This window comes from Gopherus evgoodei, chromosome 9 (genome assembly GCF_007399415.2).
Source record: "Gopherus evgoodei ecotype Sinaloan lineage chromosome 9, rGopEvg1_v1.p, whole genome shotgun sequence".
NCBI lineage: Eukaryota > Metazoa > Chordata > Testudines > Testudinidae > Gopherus > Gopherus evgoodei.
The window spans coordinates 56,482,485-56,497,588 of record NC_044330.1 but is presented as its reverse complement, the minus strand read 5'-3'; the positions used below and the strand labels follow the sequence as shown (position 1 = coordinate 56,497,588).

General features: G+C 41.5%; 1 protein-coding gene across 4 annotated transcripts in view; it reads right to left on the bottom strand.

The window, feature by feature from the left end:
• Positions 1-11,320, bottom strand: part of UBXN7 (UBX domain protein 7) — a 51,090-nt gene extending 39,770 nt beyond the window's left edge. Inside the window, exons 1-3 of one of the 4 annotated variants that reach the window (XR_004001879.1) lie at positions 11,134-11,320; positions 3,435-3,582; positions 403-470 (exon numbers count right to left, since the gene is read on the bottom strand). Coding sequence is in view for 3 of the 4 variants with exons in the window: in XM_030574441.1 (XP_030430301.1) it covers positions 403-470; positions 3,435-3,582; positions 11,134-11,272 (355 nt within the window). In the remaining variant the exon portion in view is untranslated. Of the gene's footprint in view, positions 1-402; positions 471-3,434; positions 3,583-6,006; positions 6,025-11,133 lie in introns of those variants that run through there. The other 3 variants (XM_030574441.1, XM_030574440.1, XM_030574442.1) reach the window with 3 other exon arrangements.
• Between the last annotated feature and the right edge of the window lie 3,784 nt (positions 11,321-15,104).

The following is a 15,104-nucleotide window of genomic DNA, read 5'->3' as shown; positions in this document are numbered from 1 at the left end:
AGAGGTATTTCAAGGTGTGCAATCACATCCTATGGCTGTAGAGTTATTGCAGAGAACAGCAGAAAGTAGTAGCGATGGGAATCAATTTCTCAGGCTTGGTTTAAACTCTAGACTTATGTTGGTATAACTACACCGCTCAGGGGTATAGAAAATCCATATCCTCTGAGCAATGCATTTATACTGACCGAACTCCTGATATAAACGGCGCTGTGCTGACTGGGGGTCGGGGGGAGAGCTTCTCACATCAACATAGCCACTGCCTCTCGAGTAGGTGGAGTACCTAGAGTGGTGCAGTTGCACCATGTAGGTATGTGTAGACAATCCCTCAGTCAGTTACGATTTTTCTTTTGTCATTCACCCAGGCCAGTAGCAACATAAAACAAAAACACAAACAAATCTTACCTCCAAACAAGGGCTCCGGCTCTACCAAAATTTCCTGCTTTTGTGGAATTGGTGCTCGTACTTCATCCCTACCAGAGTAAGGAAAATAACTTGTTATTTACTGAGGGATGTGCTGGGCACTCTATAAACAAAGAATACCAGTTCCTGCCCAAGGATCTTGCAGTTTAAATGATATAGATAAAAGTACAGATGCATAATATCTAGGTGAAGTAAGGATGTTGTACAAATTTTTAATTATTTCATCATTTCAGGTGGCTCAAAGGCTCCACGCAGGAAGTGAATGTTTAAAAGATCTGAATTGAGAGAGGTTCTTTGACTCATACAGGTTCCGTGCATAAAGAGTGGTACAGAAGGGGTCACAGACTAGAGCCTACAACCCTACATAACGCAGAGAGAAATGCTTATTTGTTTTACCCAGTTTCTTCACAGTCTTCTAGGCACTGTGTCTGAAGTTTAGGAGATGGACTGCTGACTCCTGAATGGAGCCAAGGTATCAAATTTATTCCAATAAAACACTTATTGGGTTTAACTTATAGTGGTATAAAAGTCACTGATTCACAAAGAACCTGCACAGAAACAAGGCCTCCATACTGACAAATATAAATGTTTAGCTTCAGTACCTGTCAAAAGCAAATGGCAAAAAGGTACAGAATTTAGCATCAGCTAGGACTGTTGGCACCACTCCAGCTGTTTTAACCTCAAGTACATCCTTTTCTGGCACTTTCACCTCTATAATTAACCTGAATTTAGACAGAAAGTTTAGTAAGACTGTTTCCAGGGTCAAAGTTATCTATTTATCCACAGAACTGGTAAAGCAAAGGAAGCAGAACTGCAAACTTCCCTACATGCCCAAATGCAACTCACTCATGCCTTTCAGTGACCAACTCTACATATGAGCGGGTAGTATGCTCCTCATAATTATTCACACTCTGGCCTTTCATGCACAACATGGGTGCCAATAAATGCCAAATGTTGCTATGGAGTTTATGGTAGGACACAAGCCCCCTAGGAACCGGACAGAGACCAAAACCCACCTCTTGAAGACCAAAAACTTAATTACCTTTCAGCCACAACTAATTCAATTTAGACCAAGTTCAAAGCAGTGACAGGGAGGTGAAAGTAACTGTCATTACCATCACATACACATCTACCATGCAAGACGTAGCTTCTGTGTCCCCTGAAAGCAGAATTTAGCTAGCATGGTTTGTAACCAATATCCCTGTTAAGTACGCAAATTTTATCCAAAACGTACAGGTGACGAAATTGAGTCATAGTACAATTTTCAGGCCAGGGGACCATGTCTTTGCTATATGTTTGTACAACACAAACAAGGGCTGGCCTCTAGGCACTATTTTAACACCAGCAGTGAGAACAGGTAATATTCCCAAGTCAAAACAAGAAACAAACCCCAAGTCTCTTAAAACTTAAGTGCAAGAGTGTAATAAGAAAAGCCAAAGAGGAGTTTGAAGAACGGCTAGCCAAAAACTCCAAGGGTAATAACAAAATGTTTTTTAAAGTACATCAGAAGCAGGTAGCCTGCTAAACAACCAGTGGGGCCCCTTGATGATCGAAATACAAAAGGAGCGCTTAAAGACAATAAAGTCATTGCGGAGAAACTAAATGGATTCTTTGCTTCAGTTTTCACGGCTGAGGATGTTAGGGAGATTACTAAACCTGAGCTGGCTTTTGTAGGTGACAAATCTGAGGAACTATCACAGATTGAAGTGTCACTAGAAGAGGTTTTGGAAATAATTGATAAACTCAACATTAATAAGTCACCTGGACCCGATGGCATTCACCCAAGAGTTCTGAAAGAACTCAAATGTGAAGTTGTGGAACTATTAACTAAGGTTTGTAACCAGTCCTTTAAATCGGCTTTCGTACCCAATGACTGAAAGCTAGCTAATGCAACGCCAATATTTAAAAAGGGCTCTAGAGGTAATCTCGGCAATTACAGACCAGTAAGTCTAACGTCGGTACCGGGCAAATTAGTCGAAACAATAGTTAAGAATAAAATTGTCAGACACATAGAAAAACAAACTGTTGAGCAATAGTCAACATGGTTTCTGTAAAGGGAAATCGTGTCTTACTCATCTATTAGAGTTCTTCGAAGGGGTCAACAAACATGTGGACAAGGGGGATCCAGTGGACATAGTGTACTTAGATTTCCAGAAAGCCTTTGACAAGGTCCCTGACCAAAGGCTCTTACATAAATTAAGCTGTCATGGATTGAGAACTGGTTAAAAGACAGGGAACAAAGGGTAGGAATTAATGGAAAATCTCAGAATGGAGAGGTGTAACTAGTGGTGTTCCCCAAGGGTCAGTCCTAGGACCAATCCTACTCAATTTATTCATAAATGATCTTGAGAAAGGGGTAAACAGTGAGGTGGAAAAGTTTGCAATAATACTAAACTACTCAAGATAGTTAAGACCAAAACAGACTGTGAAGAACTTCAAAAAGATCTCACAAAACTAAGTGATTGGGCAACAAAATGGCAAATGAAATTTAATGTGGATAAATGTAAAGGAATGCACATTGGAAAAAATAACCCCAACTATACATGAGGGCTAATTTAGCTACAACGAGTCAGGAAAAAGATCTTGGAGTCATCATGGATAGTTCTCTGAAGATGTCCACACAGTGCGCAGAGGCACTTGATCATTGCCTGTTAGGTTCACTCCCTCTGGGGCACCTGGCATTGGCCACTGTCGGTAGACAGGATATTGGGCTAGATGGACCTTTAGTCTGACCTGGTACGGCCGTTCTTATGTTAAAACTCAGTCCTGTGTTTTAGCCACAAGACCATTACTACCAGATAAAAGTTTTGCTAGAATGGCCCTACCAGAGCAGGGAAAAGTGGACAAGATCATTAAACGACTACATAGTAACAGTGAAGTGACAGCAGGTTTGAGAGAAATGAACAATGCAACAGCAAAATGCCTTGATACCATAAAACTTTCCCACCTTTCCATCCTACCATTATTCAACACACATTATTCATTCATATGGATACATTCATACAGGCACATACTCTGTATCCGGTCGGACAGTCGACACCGCTGCTGAACTGGTGCTGGGCTCCTCTGCTATGCCTCCACTATCCAGAAACATAGTGACAGCCATCTCTAGATTATTGTTGCATGCTTCAAGCATATGTTTCCCCACACTTTCACTGGCACCTATAATGCAAAAGACAAAAAAAGTCTCAGAAAATAGTATCAAGACCCTGATCAAAGAGGTCCTGGGAATAGCTGACGGACAAGATTGTTCTTTCAGAGAATTAGTAATTAGTAAGAATGCACAACATATATGGCTGTCACTTGCTTTGCATTTATAGTTTAGAAACCATTAGAAGAAACACTAATATACACATCTTGCCTGGGAGAGGGGAAAAAGGACATGGAAATGTGGCTCTACTTCAATCCTATCTCCTTCCTTAAAAAAGAAAAAAGTTTAGCAGTAGCTATTTATTTTTTTTTTTTTTTTAAACAGGTCTCAGACTTTTGCCCAACACAAAATTCAAAACATGAAGAAGATGCAATGATCCAGAAAGATGCTGGGTTATACACAAAACTAACTACCAACTTCTCATCACTCTATGAAAAACTCAATATTAAATCAGCAATGAGTATAAATCGAGTCCACCCTGCGTTAATCATGGATTTCTATATAAAAGTGCATTCTTTGGTTGGTATAACCTTAAAACATATTCTTCACAACTCAGAGATAGATGTGTACCGTCTAAAAATGAAACCTACACTACACATTTTTAAAGTGATTTCTTTTGAAAACTTTTCAGATTAGTTTTACAGTTATATCAGAAAATGAACGCTTGTTTGGTTATTTCATTTACCAAAGGTAACTGAAGCAGACATTTATGAAGTCATTGGGAGGTGAACTATCTCCAATTCAACATGTTAATCATTAATATTTGGAGGATTTTCTTGCATGCTGTATTAGGAGAACATCACCAGGCAGACATTTACATTGTTTTATTTAACTAAAATAAAGTTATGTATTCTGGATTTTTTCTTCAACAGCAAATATATAATATTTTTAACAAAACAAGCATATAAATTTTTGAATGTAGTTAAACATTGAAGTTTTTTAAAGTCAGGTTTGTTTTTGTTAAAATTGTTTTTAACTAAAATAGTTAATGAAATTTAAAAAAAAATTAAATCAACTATGTCAGCCACCTCAACATGAGAAACTTAAAATATTGGCTTCTGCAGCGAACTCAGTCATCTTCATCTTCATTTTCCTGTTTCTTCATAATCTGGAAATGAAAAACAAGCTTTCTTGCTTTTTCAGGTCCCAACGATTTATCAATTTGGAATGAATTAGTTCAAAGGAAGAAAATATTCTCCTACACCAGCAGAAGCAGCTAATGCTGATAAAAGTGAGATTAACACTTCAGCAGTCTCTGAATCCAAGTGCTTAAGTGAATTCCACCAGTTCACATCATCAGCAAACATATTTCTTGAATGGTTCACCCTTAGTTCTGAAGTTTATTATAGTTGTACATCCAACAATCATCCCTCCACAATGCCATGTCATAGCCAACTCCTCTTCTTCAACAGTTAAGGCTTGACCCTGGTACCGAGTACTGAGAATATCTGCAAGAAAATGAGCTGTAGATAGTGCTTGTCCCATTTATTTTTTTAAGGCTTGTGATTTAACTCTGTCATTGCATATTTCTCTTCAAGATCTCACTCAGTTCTTTCCCAATTTCAACAGCGTCAGCAATGGAACAGCTATTTCTCTGCATTTTGTTGAAGGCTACAGAAATAGGCTTCAGGGTACTCAGCATGTGTTCAACATTTCTCTTAAGCCAATGTTGAGAACTTTGTTTGCAACTGTGTCACCTAACTTTTCATGATTTTGTTCACAAACTGTCATCAGATTAGGCCAGTTCTTGATATAGTGCTCAAAATAGTCCACTACTGAGTTCCATCCCACATCTTGTGGGAGAATTAACTTGGTTCCTCCCACTTTTTCAGAGCAGCTGCTGCGAAGTGGTTGTTACAGAAGTATTTTGCAATTTCAACATTAGCCTTTATTTCTGGAACACTGAAGTCTTTGGCTAGGAGATGCATCAAATGAGCACTGCTACCATATGTTATTAGCTTGGGACTCTCTTCACTCTCTTCTAAATAATTTCTTCTCATCTTGGATACATTTGCAGCATTGTTCGTGACCAAGCTGCGTACTAGACATTTGAATTTTTTTTCTACAGTTATAGCTTTTACTGCTACTTCTAGTAAGTATTCTTCTGTGTGTGTATTTCCTGATGTATCAATAGTTTCTGTAAGGAAGACATTCCCTTCTTCTGTTGTCACACAAGCACACATAACAGGATCATCGTGGACATTGCTCCACCCACCAAGACTCAGGCTAACAATTTCACCCTCTAGACCTTTTGCACACTGCTCAATTTTTTCCTCGTACACTTTATCCAGCAATTTGCCTGCAACATCTGCTCCATTGGGTGGACTCTATCCTGGTCTTAATGACTGAACCATGTTAATGAAATGTGGATTCTCAATCATACGGAAAGGAGAGTTTGTTGCATAAACAAACCAGGCAAGGTTTTAATCAATTACCTTTTTTTGTAATCTGCTGGTTCTTACCACAAACTTATCTATGGTTGTTTCTGGATGATGGAAAAAAAAATTTCTTCTTTGCTACAGGTGATATACTATGACTATGTGACATATATGGTGTGGACTGAAATGCTATCATTGGTAGATCACCATTATTTTCTATAGTTTCAGAGTTATCTTGAAGGTGGATAGTCTTCAGAATCCTGTATGTTGAGGATGGATTCTCCTAAAGAAAATAAGTCAATGAAGTTAATTATTACCATACTGCTAATTTAGTATTATTCATTGAATTCACTGACACTTAGTACTACTTTAAAGGTGAAATTGTAAAAGGAAGATCTGTTTATTTCAGCTGTTTATTTTTTTAATCACAACTGCATCTAAAATGATAGTACCACAGTTGTTACTCTATATTTTTGCTCAAACATGAAAATTCAAGAATAGTCCAGAAGGAAGACAGGTAGTCATTAAGAAAAAAGTATGAAATAAAAAAGTTGACCAACCTGAAGATCCTGCACGTTCAGACATGTTCCTTTCATCATCTTCAACGCAGCTTCCTCCTGGGAAGGAACACTTCTCGTGATGTTGTTTCACTCGGGCTACCAGGCCTTGCATTTCTTTGTTGCACTGTTTGCATTTTGCATGCATGCCTGACTTACCCACAGGTACAGGAACTTCATTAAAATATTCCCAAACTGGGTCTCTTTTACAGCCTGCTGCCATTATGGGTTTTCCCTTCTAGTGACAGAATGTTATGGTAGATCTCAAATCAATGAAGGCTAGGCTCAGAAAGACCTCAAGAATTCTGGAATATGCTACTCAGACAGTTTCACTTTTGTTTCTACTGACTGTCCCTCCTTCCTCACATTTATCTCCAGACTTCTTCTCCTTGTCCAGATCTATTCCGCCCCCTAATAATTTTCTATTCATTGAACTTTTTGAAATTTTGCATTTTTAGAGAGAGCGGTAAGGGATTAACTCTCTGTACACAAATTTGTAGAGGGACAATAGGGCCGAGGTCTGTTATTTCTCACCTCTATTTATTTATTTTCAAATATTTTTGCTGTTAACAAGCATGTTATCTCTGGAGACACAAATCCAGTCTGAGAACCACAAAACTAAGCATCTCTGACGGTATCTTCTAGACTGAGCACTGAGTCCCATTGGGTAGATAGAAAGATTAACCTAAATAATCTATACAGAAGCCCTTGGAACCTCATAAGATTGGGTCCCTAATCCATGAACTATTGGAAATCAATTCCAAAACTTCTTAAACATTACATGAATCTATTGTCTCATACTATAGAATTAGAATTTATAATCCCTATACTATGATGAGATATTTTTTAGCTATAATGTATCCATCTTTAGATTGGATTTTTCCTCAAAAAGCATTTTATCAAAAAAATTCGATTTTTTTGGATTTAAAAAGAAAAAATCATTGATTTTTATCCACCCAGGGTATAACGGTTTCAGCCAGTGTATGATGGATATTTATAGCAGAAAGACTATGTTCCCTACTTTATTTATCATCTGACCAAGATACAGAGTGAGCAAAAGAGAACTAGCAGATGCTCACTCCAGAGAAGACGAGCATAACTGGCAGAAAGAAGGAAGGTTTGTTTACATGTTGATACATGTCCATCTATTAAAACAGTTCCCAGTCTCAGTGTCTTACCGTATCCATTACTGTTCATGGATACGAGTAACAACATTAACTCGCAGTACCACCTCCTTCTCTACATCAAAAGACCTTTCCCCTCCAGGACCAGTATCCCAAAGTTAGTCATGCCATTCTCAACTGGGGAATTTATTTTCCCTAACAGTCTACCTATCAGAGCACAAGTGTGAGTTCTCCATCCCACAGAGGGACTGTGTTGTCATAGTCATGTTAGTCCCAGGATATTAGAGAGACAAACTGAGTGAGGTAGTAGCTTTTATTGGACCAACTTCTGTTGGTGAAAGAGAGAAGCTTTCAAGATTACACAGAGCTCTTCTTCAGGTCACAGTAGGTGAAGGTAGTTAGTGAGTTACAGAGGCAGAAATTCAATGGAGTTAGCCTTGGGGGCAGCTTTTGTACTCATGATAAGTTTAATTTTCATTAGTTTAAGTGTCCAAATACCATAGCAAAGAAGAAAACAAGATTATATTGTATAAAGTTAGAGTTGTAGTAAATTAAGCCACCTTGGCTTAAACCCATGTTATCTTAGTCACTCAACCTGTATTTGGCAACACTAGATTTCCTGGGAAGTTCTAGTCAGAACAGCCCAGTCAGCAAATGAAACACTTCAATGACTGGAAAATGTCTAGATAAAGCAGGGGTTCTCAGACTGGAGCTTGGGACCCCTCAGGGGGCCACGAGGTTATTCCACAGGAGGTCACGAGCTGTCAGCTTCCAGCCCAAACCCTGCTTTGCTTCTAATATTTATAATGGTGTTAAATGTATTTTAAAAGTGTTTTAAATTTATAAAGGAGGTGCACTCAGAGGTTTGCCGTATGAAAGGGTCATCAATACAAAAGTTTGAGAACCACTGGGATAAAGTGACTTTGAATGACCTATGCTATTACATTAAGTCACAGATAATGTCAACTTGTCTGACAGAGCAACTTTCCAAAGACAATTTGCCAAAAGAAGTAGCAACAATCTTGATAGAAGTCAACTCTATTTTGAGGCCTTAATTAAAATGGTGAATAAATACAAAAGCAAACTAGATATCAGAGATAACAAGGTAAAAGCATGGAAATGACATCTAATTTCTTTAAACTGTAATCACAATTTGTTATAAAAATGCCCATTACATTTTATTGCCATTATATCAGCAATGCTCAAACATTTTTACACTTCGAAATGACCACATCACCCTACAACTCCCATAGAGAGTTATGTGCAAAGACATTGCCACTTTCAGGTCTCTGCTATTCAAAATCTATCACTACATGTAGAAGACAAAAGTTGTCTAGAACAGCATTTCTCAAATGTGGCCACCGTAGCTGAACAAGGCCACCAGGGGCTTTTCTTGCGGTCACAGCCTCCTGGGCTGTGATCAGGGGGGGAAGAGGCAACGTAGCAGCCCCTTCCCTCTCCTTGTTGCTCCTGGATGCATCGCCTTGGTGTTGGTTGCTGGGGGCCGGCTGCCAGCAGGGTTGGGTCCTCACCCTTCTGGAGACACCTGGGTAACAAGGTGGGAGGATCAGGCAGCCGGTGAGTTCCCCACCTTCCCAGGGGCGATGGGGCTTAGGCTTTGGGCTTCAGCCCTGGGGTGGCGGGGCAGCAGGCTCCAGCCAAGGGGCTTCAGGCTCCATCCGCAGGCTCCAGCTGTGCGGCGGCAGGCCCGAGACTCTGGATGCGGGGCTTCGGGCTCTGGCCACGGGGCTTCGGGCTCCAGCCCCCCACTGACTCCCCCGATCCCCAATCCAGGGATTAATTTGTCCCTAGGCTTAGGAGGGCTAAGTACGGCTGCTGTGAAAAGTGATGTTAATAAACATACAAGTATCACTTTTCACAGCAGACTTACTAGCTAGCAATAAATAAATTACAATGATTTGGACCTGTATATGTGCATATTTATTTGTTTTTCCTAAAGATAGTTAAGTATTTTAAGAAAAAGTGTGAGAGTGGCCAACAGCAAGAGTTGGTGGCCGCACTTTGATGCCACCAAAAAACTTGTCCTGAGAACCTCTGGTCTAGAACCAGTGTGTCTGCACTAATGTTCTACAATTAATAAATGCTCTAAAACCAGCTTTACTTTCTTTACAAAATATTTAAGGTTGCATCTGCTTTTAAATGAGCACTGCAAACCCTGAAATGTGAACCAAAACTCATCTAGTTTCACTGTAGCTCTTGCGTGTATTTTTTCCAGTTTCTTGGTGAGCAACAACAAAAAGTCAGTCCCGTTTCCTACAGCAGAAATATACTAAATGACTTTCTCCTCATTCTTCATCAGTGGGGTCCAGCAGAGCCATAAAATATTGTACTTTCTCTGAGAGGATTAAAAAGGACTGTTTGTGATTCACAAAGAACTGACCTACTAAGAATTTCCCAGGGTACAGGCTAACCTGTATCCCTGTCAGTTTACTAGCTACTTAACATCTCCAGTATCGTTAACCCAGATTTTGAGCCAATCACACCTGACTATTAGAAGTGATACAAGCTTGAATTTAATTAGCTATAACAAGAAACTTGGTGAGTGGAATAGACGGAACTATTAAGTCAATTTTAGTAGTTTGACAGCCATATTTTCCTATCTTTTAAAACCCTTCCCTCCTCTGTTGTGGTGTGAAGACACACAAATAGAGGAAGCTATAATGAAACAGATTATGCACAAGTTGTATCACGTGCTCATGATAAACCAAACAAAGAATTTTCATTGGGAGCAATCCAAGGCCATTTGTAAGAACGGTGGGGAAATATATGCCGACAAACCTGATCATCATTTCAATGCACTAATAGATTACATCCACAGATCATATTACACCAAATCTGCCCACTAATTACTCAAGCAAACAGAACTTCAGTTACACTGGCGGAAGCAGGAGGAGGAAGACTGATGCATCTTGTGGTCTCTGTTGAGTGCAAGGAGCACCTGTCCTGGCGATGAAGGAAAGAGGAGAAGAGCATCTGACAGCACTGGAGTGTCACCCGTACAGCAGACAGTGATTCCCTGCCAGACCCCCAGCTCCCCGGCAGCCTGTCCCCTCACGAATGTCCGCCCGCCCACCCGGCTCTGGGGCTCTGTGCCGCAGACACAGGCCGGGCGGCTGCTCGGCTGCCTAAGCCCGCTTTCCTGGACCCGGGACTTTGCCGGGTGAGCAGGGCCAGGGCCGCACCCCGAAGGTCACAGAGAAACGGGGCAGCCCCTGGCCTGGCCTGCCTTGGGGAGGAGGGAGAACCCCACATCCCCTCTGCTAGGAGCCTCTGTGCCGCGCCGATCCGCCGGGCACAGCGCGCGCCCCCCGGCCGGAAGCCGCCGCTGCCTCAGGCCGGTTCTGCCCGGAGCTGGACCAGAGCTGCGGGGCCCAGCCCACCGGTGCTGCCCCTGTACCGCCCCCCGATATTAGGGCTACAGGATGTGCACAGCCCCCCGCGGGGCCCCGGCGGCCCACACCCCCGGCTTCCGTGCGTCTCACCCGTGATGGCGGTGAACTGCTGGATTAACCCTTTGAGCGCCGAGGAGGCCGCAGAGCCCCCGTGCGCCGCCATCTTCCCGCCGCCACCACCGAACAACAACACACCAGCCACCTGCCCGGCTGCTGTGCGCAGGCGCATAGCCGGCCAGCCAGCCGCCCGCGCGAGCGCCCCTTCCCCTAGCTCGCCACCAGGGAGGCGCTTTCAATTTCAATGTCAAGCTTTATTGGGGGCCGCTGCTGCTGCTCCGCCCACTTCCCCGCCCCCTCAAGGGCAGGACGCTACTGTCCCCTCCCCTCAGCGCTGGGCGGTGCTCAGGGCTAAAGTGAGGGCCCTAGCCCCGCCCCCTCCCCCAAGGCCCAGGCACTGAGAGCCCCTGCTGCTGTCATGTGCTTCCTTGGGCCAGGCAATGAAAACTCAGGAGTCAGGCTGCTGCCCTCGTAAGATTAGCTAGAAAATCAGGTGGTGTTTTTTTAAAAGAAATAAGATCTAGTTCTTTAAGTGTGCCAACAGGGGCTGATGCCCTAGGGGCCCCTAACTGGTGGAGGCATGTTCTTCATGCAACCAGGCAGGCTAGAAAATGCTTTTTTTTCCCCCTCTTCTATTCACATGACTCCAAGAGCTGGGCCTTTATGAAAACCAGCATGTATCATGCACCACACTGTATATTAATAAGAAGTGGTGGCATGGTCGCTGTAGGCTGGCCAGCAACACTAGAGCAACCCATGGGGGAGTCCATCATCACCCTTCTGTGAACTGGTCACTCACGCCATGCCCATGTTGAGTCTGTTGCTAGGAAGGCAGCAGTTAGGCTTCTATCACCCTCTCCCTCCCCTCTAGCTGCAGTGACAGCGGCAAGAGTTCAGTGCCAGTGAGCATTCTGTCAACACACCAGGCAGATGAATGGGGTAATTCAGACTTCTCAGATGCTTCTTGTAGCTACAAGTAGATGTCACAGAGACCGCACTGTGATTAAATTTTAGCATCGCTGGAGGGAAAAAAAATACCAAAGAAACCCACACCAGTAGCATTTTTTACCTTCAAAGAGAGGAACTACACAAAAATGAGGAAGCAAGTTAAACGGAAATTAAAAGGAACAGGCACAAGAATGAAATGCCTGCAAGCTGCATGGAACAGACTTAGATGCCACAGTGGAGGTTTAACCTAATGGTATACTCCAAATAATAATAAAAAAAAAAGGACCAAAAAAATTGCTCCCTGGCTAATCAGCAGACTAAAGAGGTGGTTAAAGGCAAACAGGCATCCTTTAAAAATTGGAAGTCAAATCCTGCTGTGGAAATTAGAAAGGAGCATAAACTTTGGCAAGTGTAAAAGAGTAATTAGGCAGATCAAAAAAGAATGTGAAGAGCAAATAGCAAAAGACACTAAAAAACAGCAACAAATAAAATAATAAGTACATCAAAAGTGGGGAAGCCTACCAACTAATCTGGGTCCACTGGATGATCAAGGTACTCAAGGACTACTCAAGGAAGACAATATTGTTGCAGAGAAGCTAAATGAATTCTTTGCATGAGTCTTCACTGTAGAGGATGTAAGGGAGATTCCCACACCTAAGTCATTCTTTTTAGGTGACAAATCTGAGGAACTGTCTTAGATTGAGGTGTCAATAGAGGAGGTTTTGTAACAAATTGAGAAAAAGCAGGACCACATAGTATTCACCCAAGAGTTCTGAAGGAACTCAAAAATGAAATGCAGAATTACTCACTATAGTATGTAACCTATTGCTTAAATCAGCCTCTGTACCAGATGACTCAAGGATAGCTAACGTAACACTGATTTTTAAAGAAGGCTCCAGAGGCAATCCTGGCAGTGACAGGCCAGTAAACCTGAATTCAGTACCAGGCAAACTGGTTTAAGCTATAGTAAAGAACAGAATTGTCAGACACATAGATGAACATAATATTATAGAGACAGATGGAAGGGACCTCAAGAGGTCATCTAGTACATGTCCCTGCGATGAGGAAGGACAAAGTTTACCTAGACCATCCCTGACAGATGCTTGTCTAACTTGTTCTTAAAAATTTCAAAGGATGGAGATTCCACAATTTTCCTAGCACTGATGAGGAAGAGTCAACATGGGTGTTGTAAAGGGAAATTATACCTCACCAATCTATTAGAATTCTTTGAGGGGGTCTAAAAGCATGTAGACAAAGGTGATCCAGTTGATATAGTGTACTTAGACTTTGAGAAAGCCTTTGTCATGATCCCACACCAAACGCTCTTAAGCAAAGTAAGTAGTCATGGGATAAGAGGGAAGGTCCCCTCATGATCAGTAATTGGTTAAAAGATAGGAAACAAAAAGATAGGAATTAAATGGTCAGTTTACACAGTGAACAAGTAAATAGTGGGGTTTCCCAGGGATTTGTAGTGGGACCTGTGCTGTTCAACATATTAAAAAATTATCAGGAAAAGGGAATAAGCACTGAGGTGGCAAAGTTTGCAGATGATAAAAAATATTCAAGATAGTAAAGTCTAAAGCTGATTGCAATGAGTTACAAAGGGATCTCACAAAATGGGGTGAGTAAGCAAAAAAATGGCAGAGGAAATTAAATGTTGATAAATGCAAAGTAACGCATATTGAAAACATAGTCCCAATATTCGAGCAAAATGATGGTATCAAAATTAGCTGTTAACACTCAAGAAAAAGATCTTGGAGTCATTACGGATAGCTCTCTGAAAACATCCACTCAAAATGTGCAGCGGCTGTCAAAAAAAAGCTAATAATGTTAAGAACCATTAGGAAACAGATACATATAATGCCACTATATAAATCCATAGTACCACCCACAGTTCTGCTTGCCCCATCTCAAAAAAAGATATTAGAATTGGAAAAAGTACAGAAGGCAACAAAATGATTAGGGATTTAGAACAACTTTCATACGAAGAGAGACTTAAAAGACTAGGATTGATCATCTTCGAAATGAAATTATTAAGGGAGAATATGAAAGAGGTCTATAAAATCATGAATGGGTTGGAGAAAGTGAAGAAAGGAGTGTTATCTATTCCTTTGCATAACACAAGAACCCCAGGATACCCTATGAAATTACTAGGCAGCAGGTTTAAAACAAACATAAGGAAGTACTTCTGCACACAATGCACAGTCAGCCTGTGGAATTCATTGTCAGGGGATATTCTAGATTTGATTTTGAGAAATAGGGAAGAACTGGTTGAGAATTTGAAAGTGGAAGGCAACTTGGGTGAAAGTGATTATGAAATGGTAGAGTTCATGATTCTAATAAATGGTAGGAGAGAGAACAGCGCAATAAAGACAATGGATTTCAAGAAGGCAGACTTTAGCAAACTCAGGGAGTTGGTAGGTAAAATCACATGGGAAGCAAGTCTAAGGGGAAAAACAATTGAAGACAGTTGGCAGTTTTTCGAAGAAACATTATTAAGGGCACAAGAGCAAACTATCCCACATAAGAACACCCATACTGGGTCAGACCAAAGGTCCATCCAGCCCAGTATCCTGTCTACCAGCAGTGACCAATGTCAGGTGTCCCAGAGGAAGTGAACCAAACAGATAATGCTCAAGTGATCTCTCTCCTGCCATCCCTCTCCACCCTCTGACAAAGGCTAGGGTCACCATTCCTTATCTATCCTGGCTAACAGCCATTAATGGACTTAACCTCCATTAATTTATCTAGTTCTCTCTTAAATCCTGTTATAGTCCTAGCCTTCACAACCTCCTCAGGCAAGGAGTTCCACAGGTTGACTGTGTGCTGTGTGAAGATGACTTCCTTTTGTTTTAAACCTGCTGCCCATTAATTTCATTTGGTGGCCCCTAGTTCTTATATTATTGAAACAAGTAAATAACTTTTCCTTATTCACTTTCTCCACACCACTCATGATTTTATATACCTCTATCATATCCCTCCTTAGTCTCCTCTTTTCCAAGCTGAAAAGGCCTACTCTCTTTAATCTCTCCTCATATGGGACCCGTTCCAAACCC